This window comes from Vipera berus (assembly GCF_964194415.1).
Source record: "Vipera berus genome assembly, chromosome: 2".
Taxonomy (NCBI): Eukaryota; Metazoa; Chordata; class Lepidosauria; order Squamata; family Viperidae; genus Vipera; species Vipera berus.
In genome coordinates, this window is record NC_138203.1 from 138,379,113 (window position 1) to 138,390,523 (window position 11,411).

The 11,411-nt window shown below is 37.4% G+C and overlaps 1 protein-coding gene across 1 annotated transcript in view; it reads right to left on the minus strand.

Moving 5' to 3' along the window:
* Window positions 1–11,411, minus strand: part of ATF7 (activating transcription factor 7) — a 140,357-nt gene that overhangs the window by 98,717 nt on the left and 30,229 nt on the right. Inside the window, exon 3 of the mRNA XM_081318504.1 lies at window positions 7,294–7,358. Within this exon, the coding sequence (XP_081174630.1) occupies window positions 7,294–7,341 (48 nt within the window). The 5' untranslated portion in view covers window positions 7,342–7,358. The remainder of the gene's footprint in view (window positions 1–7,293; window positions 7,359–11,411) is intronic.

Below are 11,411 nucleotides of genomic sequence, written 5' to 3' on the forward strand. Positions count from 1 at the left end.
CCAGCTTCTGCCAACCTAGCAGTTCGAAAGCACATAAAAAATGCAAGTAGAAAAATAGGGACCACTACGGTGGGAAGGTAACAGCGTTCCGTGCGCCTTTGGCGTCTAGTCATGCCGGCCACATGACCATGGATACGTCTTCGGACAAGCGCTGGCTCTTCGGCTTTGAAACGGAGATGAGCACCAGCCCCTAGAGTCGGAAACGACTAGCACACGTGTGCGGGGGAACCTTTACCTTTACCTTTATGCTGCCCAGAATTGCCTTTGGTGACATGGGCAGCTACATAAATTTGATAAATACGTACATGACAGCCTTTTCTAAAATAATATCTTAACTTAGTGAAAATATTTCACACTGATTTTCCATACAGTGTTGTGTATGAGCAAGTGGAAAATGAATAGCAATTGGGAAGATACAATGATTTTTTTCAAAGATAATATCCACTGGATTTTTCTAATTTACAATGTGATTAGCAAACAGGTATCCTTGCACTCCTTACTTATCATGGGCTGTTTTGATGGGGCTGCGTTCTGATTTTGGCAGGAACGTGGGGGTAAAAACTTTAGACCTTTAGCTAAACGTTTTCTTTATTTTTTTTCTTTGCTTGCAATCGTCCACTTGCCTGAATACACAGCTGTTGTTGTCCTGTAATTTCCTTCTCCTGAAAGTTGTTCCACAGAATCAGTTTTATAACTTTTTTTCATATCGTTAATAGAAGAAACTGCCTAAATGTAACTGAAGAAGAGGCTGCTGACCCAGCCACAGAAAGTCTTAACTCTCCAAACTCCCTTTTATGAGAAATATTCCTGTTGAGCAACTACTTGGAAACCAGGTGGAAGAAGGAATCTGGAGAGGAATGGAAAGAAGTGCCACCTGTCCTCTTAGAAAATAGATTAATGACATTCAGTGGATTTTTTAAAAGGAAGAAGCGACACATTCAGCTGTGTCACACCAAGCTTATTGCTGGGAAGCGATCGTGTACAGAATCCAAAAATAACAGTCATTGAAGACCTAGCAACGAAAAAACATGTTTATAGGTCCATTAAAAGTCCAATAGCTTGAATTACAGGGTAGAATGGAAAGCAGTTTCACCTAATTCAATTTCAGTCTATCACCTCCCTAACTGTAACAGCACTTTTCAGAAAACAATATAATGGGAGGAATTGGGAATGCCACTGATATATACAAAATACTCTTGTGTAACACTCCAGAGGCACTGAAATACCAAATGACTTATTTTAACACCAGCTTTCAAGACCAAAGAGTAAAAACTTGCCAGCCTTCTTTTCAGTGTCCAGTTCAACTTTATTTTACTTGCTGTTACAAGTAATGTTTTATGCCTGGTTTATCTATAATACTATGCACTAACATACCAGGCCACACATATTATTAACAGAGGTAAAATAGATTATTGTATTTGTCTGTTTGATTTTTTTAAAAAAATAAAAAAGCTTATTCATTTGATTTAACTTCAATTTTTAGACAATCCACTTTTATTTAGATATTTTTGTGAATCCTTTAATGTTCTAAGTTAGGATATACCTGCCTTTTTTAAAACAAACAAACAAACAAACAAACAAACAAACAAACAAACAAACATCAAATTGTTTAAAGCAGTTATCAGGCTAGATCCTGGGTCTAAATGGCAAATTACTAAATATTCAGACAAGTTTACATTTTTCTTAAACGCCATATAAATCATAAAAAGCTTTTAGCAATAAGCAATGGAACACATATAATGGTGCACATCAGCAGAACTAAAACATGATTTTACTAAAATGTTATACTCAGAAGCAATACTCAAGAACTCTCAATATCTAACTATTTTTAAAAAAGTATGAAAACTGTTAAAAATAAAATCTACAAAAAGACAGTAGATACTGGGACTCCTAGCAGGGATGTACCAAGGTCTCAGGCCCTACTTTCCCCCTCCAAAGCTACATATAAAAAAGGAGCGGAGGGGAAGAAGGGAGAAAAAAAGCTTCTGAAGGTTCATTAACACTACAAACCAATGGGTTGCCTATCATGAATTCTATGCTTACTAGCAACCATATGTAATATATACTATAGATAAAAGAGATTGAATTGTGATTGGAATTAAAAGACAACTAAAACCTGATTGAAAGCTTTCACTTTTAAAAAGAACAGTGTCTGCTTAACGGTACGTTAGGAGTGCACATGCATTAACAGTTTGTTTTCAAGTGATCCATGCCTGAACTGAAAAGGCATGTTCTGAATGCTTTGATTTGTACGGGAAAACAAAATAGGGTTGTTTTGTCTGGACATGGGGTGAAACACAGTTCTGAGCAGAAGTGAAGAAAAACACATTGAGACTCTTCATGTGATAACTTATGGATGTTTGGCTCTAACCCAAGTTTCTTTTTCTGATGAACTCCTGTCTGTCTGTCTGTCTGTCTGTCTGTCTGTCTGTCTGTCTGTCTGTCTGTCTATCTATCTATCTATCTATCTATCTATCTATCTATCTATCTATCTATCATCTATCCATCCATCCATCTATCTATCTATCTATCTATCTATCTATCTATCTATCTATCTATCTATCTATCCATCCATCCATCCATCCATCCATCCATCCATCCATCCATCCATCCATCCATCCATCTATCTATATCCCGCTTTTATTATGTCTACAAATAACTCAAAGTGGTGAAGATATTCTCCCTCCTATTTTCCCCACAACCACCACCCTCTAAGGTAAGTTGGATTGAGAGAGTGAGACTGACTAGCTAGCCCAAGGTCATCCAGCTGGCTTTCATGGCTATTTTCAGAGATTTATACCTGTTTTATGAGTCATGACTTATTTCAACAATGCTTATCATTATATTTCCCCCTGGTCTATTTCTGGTTTTTGTGCTTAACCTGTTTCTTGTGATACTAACAAAGGAAATGGAGAACATGAACAAGAAATCGACTGCAAAAGCCATGTTTACATTGCTCATCTGCAAAATTCAGTTTTGTTCAATAAAAATAAATAAAATGAATCTCAACTTAGCACTATGAACAAATATAGCCATATAAAACTAGGTAATTTTTTGGTTTGGGATTTCCCAAACTACAAAAATAAAACAAAACAAAATTATAGCATCAAGATGACAGCGTGAGGCAGAATCAGTTCCTCTCCTTGTACAGTCATATTTTATAAAAGAGCACACTGATGAATCAAGTGAAATTGTTTTCCAGGTTTAAATCATTCCTACATATATGAGCCCTCACCATGCCACACTTTTGAAAAGTAGTAAGTTAATTTCCAAATAAAGGAAATAAAAAGGATAAATTGCTACAGTATGGCTTTCCTTCTGCTTTTCTTTAAGAAATAATATGGGAAAATTCAACGGATCTTCAGTACGGATGAATTTGTCACTGGACTGTTGCTCTGAAATACTTCCATTATATTTGAAAATCGTAATATTTCAAAGGGCAGAACACATCTGCAAATGCTAAGGGACATGTGGTAGTCATATGTTAGTGGTCATTATCTTCCTGTCATTTCAATAATTTTATGTCCTTGACATACACAGACTTATACAAACTTATAGTTATTCATCTCCAATACACGACAAATTCATGATGCATGAAAGGATACACTAAAAATACATCTGCTAGATACCACAACTTAATTATTTGTTAACAGAATCTTACAGGAGAGCATCATGACTCTAAGTATCAAGGCAAACTTAGCATATTATTGAGACATATATTTTTAAAGAAGGGAAAGCACACATGGGGCCTTTAGATTAGTTTAAAAGCTATCTCTCAGTTCAGACATATGATAAGAGATACTGTCGCTTTCCCTGAAGTCTGGTGCTTGGGAGGGAGGGAGGAAGTGCCTTGGTGGAGCAGTGGGCTAATGCCTCCTTAAGTAACACCAGCTGCCTGCAATTAGTGCAGGTTCGCATCCCACCAGGCTCAAGGTTGACTCAGCCTTCCATCCTTCCGAGGTAGGTAAAATGAGGACCCAGATTGTTGGGGGCAATTAAGCTGACTTTGTAATAATGCTGCTTGGGTGTGTGTGTGTGAAAGCCCTAATAAGCAGGCATATACATAGAATGAAGGCTACTGCTAAGCTTGTAAGCCACCCTGAGTCTTCGGAGAAGGGCGGGATATAAATGGAATTAAAAAAAAAAAAGAAATACACCACTTTCTTCAATATTGCTTAAATCCAATCTCCACAATATCAATTACCCCTGAGGAAATGCAGCCCTTAATAAAGATTGCCCATCTCTTCCTTAAAGACTTATTAACATTATTATGGAATTAGCATCTCTAGGGACCTGTATCTACATAAGTTTATGTCATACTAGGTTTATTATCCTTTGGGGTGGTAGAAGAGTCTTGACTATAATAACTGCAATACAGACTCATTGTAGTCCTATGGAGGCCTTCAAACAACTATGTATTTGATTTGCCATAACTGTGAATTAATGTATCAAGTAAGGGATTAGATTAGGTCTCTTCCAATGTTCTAGCTAATTTCATACAATGTGTTACTTAAAAAAATATTATGCCTTCAGCATTTTGCAGGAGCCAGGTCTACTAGTACATGGAATAACATTGATTTTAGTGCTACATTTTTTGCCTCTAGTGGTTACTTTCATAACTGAGCTAAGAATAATTCACATTTAAAAGTAAGTCATTTAGCAACAGTTATCAACACTTATCCCATTTCTATTTTGTTCCTGAAGTCCCTGTTTTCTGGCCAATCTTCATCTTCACTCATTCATTTAACATTATAAATCATAACATACATATTATATAATGAAGAATTTAAAAGATCAGGAAAAATATTAAAACAGGAGTATGAAGTGAAAAGAAGCAAACTTAAAGACAGCTAATTAAAATTATTCAGTTTAAATATCAACATCTGCAGTGGATCGTATAGGATGGTTCAGAAAGACTGAAAATGGTAGTAGTTCAACTAATCCAGCAATGATAAAATGTAGTTAATCTGGATTACAAAATAACCGACCTATGGAAATGCTGAAGTGTACTGCTCTAATACCATTTTTTATCACCAGCACAGAAAAATGGATCCTAATAAAAGGTTCACCAGACAATTTTAAGCAAGAATTTGTTTCAAATTTAGACCAACAGGTCATCAAGATCTCTTTAATTTTGTTGCACTTGTTTTAAACCTCTATAGAGGTCTTTACCTTGCTCTGACCACCTATGGCAGAGGTAGGAAACCTTGGCTCTTTTATGACTCGTGGACTTCAACTCCCAGAATTCCTGAGCCAGCTATGCAAAGAGATACTTACCATAGGTCAGGGGTAGGCAACCTTGGCTCTTTTATGACTCGTGGACTTCAACTCCCAGAATGGCTCAGGAATTCTGGGAGTTGAAGTCCACGAGTCATAAAAGAGCCAAGGTTGCCTACCCCTGACCTATGGTAAGTATCTCTTTGCATTCCACAAGGAACTTCAGAGCCTTACAAATATAGCATAACATCAGCTGTTGCACCATGCAAGCTACCCAGATTGACTGATGCTAATTCAGGATTAGGTCTGGCTGATTTCAATGGACTTGTGCAGATAAGAGTTTATAGAGTTGCTGTGTAGTTTCGCTTTCACAAGCGTACATAGTAACAACTGAATTGTGCATCTCATTACAAAACCCAATACACTCACATATGGGCATCTTTTCAGATTAAGCATTAATTAAGCACTTCAGCTAAGCACTTACAGAGACAATTCCTTTGGACTTAGAAGCAGCCTTCGACTCACGGCTGTCTGTTTAACGACAGTTCAAAGTTATGGCCTGCACTTGCATTACAACCATTGCACCACACCCACCGTCAAACGATCACAATTTGGCATTTGGCCAATGGCTCACATCTATCACTGGTTGCGCATCAGCAGCATCATATGGTCCTAATTTGGAACCTCTGCCGAGTTCTAGCAAAAAACAGCCACAGGGGAAGCTGGATTCACTTAAGGACCAGGATGATTCGCTTAACAGCCGCCACAAAAATTGTTGTGAAATCAGATCTGACTCGACCTATGACGAGAACGACCTATGATGGAAACTCTAGTCCACAATTGTGCTCATAAATTGAGGATTACCTGTAATTTTTTTAATATGCAGGTAGTCCTTGACTTACGACCGCAATGGAGCTCAACGTTGTTGCAGCTGAGTGAAACGTTTGTTAAGTGAATTTTGCCCCATTTTAAGACCTTTCGGGCCACAGTTGTTAAATGAACCACTACAGTTGTTAAGATAGTAGCATCGTTGTTAAGCGAATCTGGCTGCCCCATTGATTTTGCTTGTCAGAAGGTTGCAACAGGTAATCGCATCGATCCAGAATACTGCAATGATCATAAATGTGAGTTGGTTGCCAAGCATCTGAATTTTGATCACGTGACCATAGGGAGGCTGCAGTGGCTGTGAGTGTGAAAAATGGCCGTGTCACTTTTCCCCCAGTGCCGTTGTGACTTTGAACGGTCAGTAAATGAACTGCTGTAAGTTGAGGACAAACTGCACATCCTGCAATCTGAATCTCAGTGTACTACGTGCACATTGGAAGCCATTTAATGGCAAAGATTATTACCACAGCTAGTACAAACCTTCACTCATACACTCTGAATGTAAACAAGGTGTATTTATTTGTGTCTCCATTTGAAAAATAAATGTGTTCATCCAGGAGCAAATGTCAACTTATTTTCTTAAGCTATTGAAATACTGTTTCTAAAACTAAATAGGCTAATGTTTAGATGATTTTGCTGAAGAGTATCCTTGTATAGATTATATGCTTGGAGGCTTTTATTTTTATTTTTATTCTCTTTTTATCCTGGTGGGTATGTTTTTAAATAATACAGAATGTTATTGTAAAAAGAAAATGTAGTATCCTGCTATGGAACAATATGCGCTTTAAAAAATAAGCTTAAAGACATTCTAACCTTTCCCTAAGAAATAAATATATGTTTGGGGGGGGGGGGAGAAACCAAGAAATGTTATTAAATCGTATTATGCTTTCAGATTATGTTATCTAGATATCAGTTATAGGATTTCCTCCCTCTATATGTTCTGTGATTACTACTAGATGTGAGATACAAGAAGAGAGAAAAAACTGCAAAAGGCCAGGCATATCAGGCAAATTTCATTACTTCAGGGCTCTTGCACATGCTCATAACTAGGATTTACACACAGCAAATCTTCCGATCTGATTATCTCCAGCAATCACATAAGAGGTCGGCTTTAAACTCTTTGCCTTGGTGATAAAACAGCCACTTTGATTCATAATAATATACTAACAGCAGAGGATACTGTAAACTTACCTGTCCACAGCCGGGAGCACTGCACACAAACGGCCTGTCGTCTCCCATATTTTTCTACAGTTGAGCTGCAAAGAGGAAAAAAAAGGGATGGAGGAAGGAGGGGAAAAAATAATTAGGTTAGCTAAAAATGAATTTTAAGTCGGAATATCAAAAGCGTAGCACTTTTTAGGAGTGCAGTTCATCGATATGAATGACATGCTTGAACAGACCACCTGGGGCAAGGAGGTGGGGACAAGGAAAGACAATGGGAATTCTAGGGGGAATAGATACATACTGAGCAGCAAGGTCTGCCTGGCTCCCAGTTTGGGCCCGAAGTACTTCTACAAAAGTTTGCAACACAGACAGCGGGACGTAAGCCACACACACTGCAGTAACGCAACTGTTATTTAGAATCACTGAATCATAGAGTTGGAAGGGGCCAAGGAGGTCTGATTCCAATCCCCTGCTCAGTATTGTACAGGAATGCAGATTAAAATATTCCAGACAGATAGATGACAGTCCAGTTTCCTGAATTCATCCAGTTAAGAGGCAACTCAGCAGCTCTCTGAGAAATTGTCTCTCTGTTCCAGTTTTTACCATTGGGAAGTTTTTTTCTTAACACTTTAGCTATCCCCAATAGTGAAGTAGAGGAAAAACTCAGATCCTTGAAAACATCTGGACCACGGATACTATGTACATTCTGATATTTCAAGTAGTCTACACTCCTTCCAGAGTGAGAACATGTTGTTTGGGAATCACAGAAAGTTTCAGTATTTCAAGAAACAGACATACTGCACAACTTAGCAAAATCTCAGTTCTGCTTTAGACTACACTCAGGTTGCTTTTCAGGCCTTAATCTTCAATCCTGGCCACAGAATGAAAATAGCTGGATTATGAAATACCATGCATTATTCTTCTGAAGGTAGGCAGTCTTGGTTTTTTGTGATCGCCACAGCACAGATAAACACACATATTTATAAGGTGACTGTACAATACACAACACTCTATCTCCAAGCTATGGAGAAATAAATTCAATTCTACGCAATGCGGAATCAGTATTTTTAATATGAGAGAACTACAAATCTGTAATTAGTTAACAGGATTGTAGGAATGAAGCTCCATTTTCTCAAAGCAGTAATCTTAGCTCCCTGATGGTAAAACTGCAAGAGTGATGACAAAAATGATCTGTCATCTGACACCGTAAAAGAATTTAAAATATCAGTCCTGTTATACTACATGTGAAACTATTCTTAGTAACAAGAAGTGGAATCAAAAGAAGCCTCTACTGTGCAAATTTTAAAAATGATCATTCCTCCATCCCACCCAGCTTTTTAACAGTGAAACCACTATAATGAAATTGCTATTATTTCTTCAGAGGAATACAGTTTTTGACTTACAGCCAGTTTTTAGTGACCATTTGAAGTTACAATGGTACTGAAAAAAGTGACTTGCAACCAGACCTTGCACTTAGGGAATCCTAGCGTTCCCACGGCCGCTCGATCAAAACCCTGGTGCTTGTCAATCGGCCTGCATTTACGGTTGTTGCGGCATCCTCGGATCATGTGATCACTCTCGATGACCTTCCCAAAGTCAATGGGGGAAATTGGATTAACTGCATGACTCATTTAGTAACTGCTGTGATATGCTTAACAGCTGTAGCAAAAAAAGATCATAAAATCGGACACAACTCACTCGCCTAGTAACAGAAGTTCTAGTCCCAATTGTGGTTTTTAAGTCTAGGACTACTCGTAGTTAGAGAGACTCAGTTTGCTGTAGACATCAAGCTAGAAATTAGGAGAACTTGAGTTGTAGTCCTACCTTAAGGGCAAAGCCAGCTGAGTGACCTTGGGGAGTTACCTTCTCTCAGCCTTAGGAAGGAGACAGTGGCAGACCACTTGAAACCACTTCTGAAAATCGCTTAACATTGGATTTGCTTAACAACCGCAAGATTCACATAACAATTACAGTGATTCATTTAACAACTCATTCATTTAACAATTAATTTAACATTTAACAATCGTGGCAAGAAAAGATAAGGTAAGGTAAGGTAAGGTAAGGTAACTTTTATTGTCATTTGTTTTACTGTGGGCACAACAGCACACATCAAAAATGAAATTTAGTTGCCCGCTCTCAAAATGAAACACATACATGACCCACACCTAAAAGTTGTAAAATGACAACCACCTTGCTTAGCAACAAAAATTCTCTTCCCAATTGTGGTCATAAGTTGAAGACTAGTTGTACTATAACTGTTCATGAAGTTTCCATATATTTTCCTAACTTAAGAAGTTACGTTTGTTGGAAACCGTTGATTGCTGAATCAGAATCCTGTAAATACTGTTTCTAAACATCTTCCCCTGTTTCACAGGCTAGTATCTTCAGCAAGTGCAGTTTCAAATGCACCTAATTTAAATGCACATTATTTTTTGTATCTGAGCGTATATAACTGCATCTGCCTGCAAACTATTTTTTGTAATGTTCATGCTGACTGCATCAGGTGATAATGTTCTCAATCCTCCAAAAAATAGGTCTGAGAAAAAGAAATCACAATTGGAATAATCTGTATCCTGTAATGATATTTCTTTTTAAGCAATCTGTGATGTTCAATGGAAATTGCAAAGTAGGATTAATTGCAGATTTGAGGAAGTTTTTTTTTTTACAAATTATTGATCAAACTACTTAAAATGATGAAGTGGATCACAATGCATAACTGAAATTTTTACCACTGGCAAATAATCTGGAATTTGTCTTTACACATTTTAATACATGTGCTATATTTGTAACTTTAAAATATCGTCTTGTGAATTTAGAAGAATTATATTTCACTACTATTTTATACTATTTTAATACACTTTGATTATGAGCCATCAAATCAGTGCTAACCTTTAGTAACCACAAAGACAGATCTTCTCCAGGAAAAGTTAATATACTTACTGGTCATTTATTATACATTTACTCTTTTGGGTTAGAGTACTACATGCATTGCATTTTTTATTCTGTCTGATTTCTGTTGACTTACTGGAATGGTCCAATAAATTGCAGCCTTAAAGAATGATCTATAGTGACTGAAATTTTCCAAATCTCTAACAGACACAGAACACACATTTTGTTATTTAGCCTCAAAAATAATTTCATACTAAAAAATTGAAATTTGCTATTTACTCCCTAGTATATTGGGAAAATAGTTTCAACTCCTAGTCCTTTTCAGCATGGAACTCAAACACATATCCTTTACACTGAATGGAACTCCAACCAACTTGCGCCAAGAATTCTCAAAATATGAAATAGCATCTTCTAAAATAGCTTTCCATTATAGATGTGTTCTAATTCTTTTCCCCAAATTTTCTAACAGGCATCCTGGCTATCATACTGAAAATGCTAGGCTAGAAAAATATATATGGTAGTTGTAGAGTCTATTTGTTTTGTCAAGTGCTTTGCTTAATCCAGGATTTAAAGTAGGGACAATATTTATTGGGATGTTTATCCCATCCAATTTCTTGCTTTCTCACATGTTCAGTAAGTTGCATGCATACAGTGGGACAAAAAAGTATTTAGTCAGCCACCAATTGTGCAAGTTCTCCCACTTAAAAAGATGAGAGAGGCCTGTAATTTTCATCATAGGTATACCTCAACTATGAGAGACAAAATGGGGGGAAAGAATCCAGGAAATCACATTGTAGGATTTCTAAAATGAATTTATTTGCAAATTATGGTGGAAAATAAAAATTTGGTCAATAACAAAAGTTCATCTCAATACTTTGTTATATACCCTTTGTTGGCAATGACAGAGGTCAAACGTTTTCTGTAAGTCTTCACAAGGTTTGCACACACTGTTGCTGGTATTTTGGCCCATTCCTCCATGCAGATCTCCTCTAGAGCAGTGATGTTTTGGGGCTGTTGCTGGGCAACACGGACTTTCAACTCCCTCCAAAGGTTTTCTATGGGGTTGAGATCTGGAGACTGGCTAGGCCACTCCAGGACCTTGAAATGCTTCTTACGAAGCCACTCCTTCGTTGCCCGGGTGGTGTGTTTGGGATCATTGTCATGCTGAAAGACCCAGCCACGTTTCATCTTCAATGCCCTTGCTGATGGAAGGAGGTTTTCACTCAAAATCTCACGATACATGGCCCCATTCATTC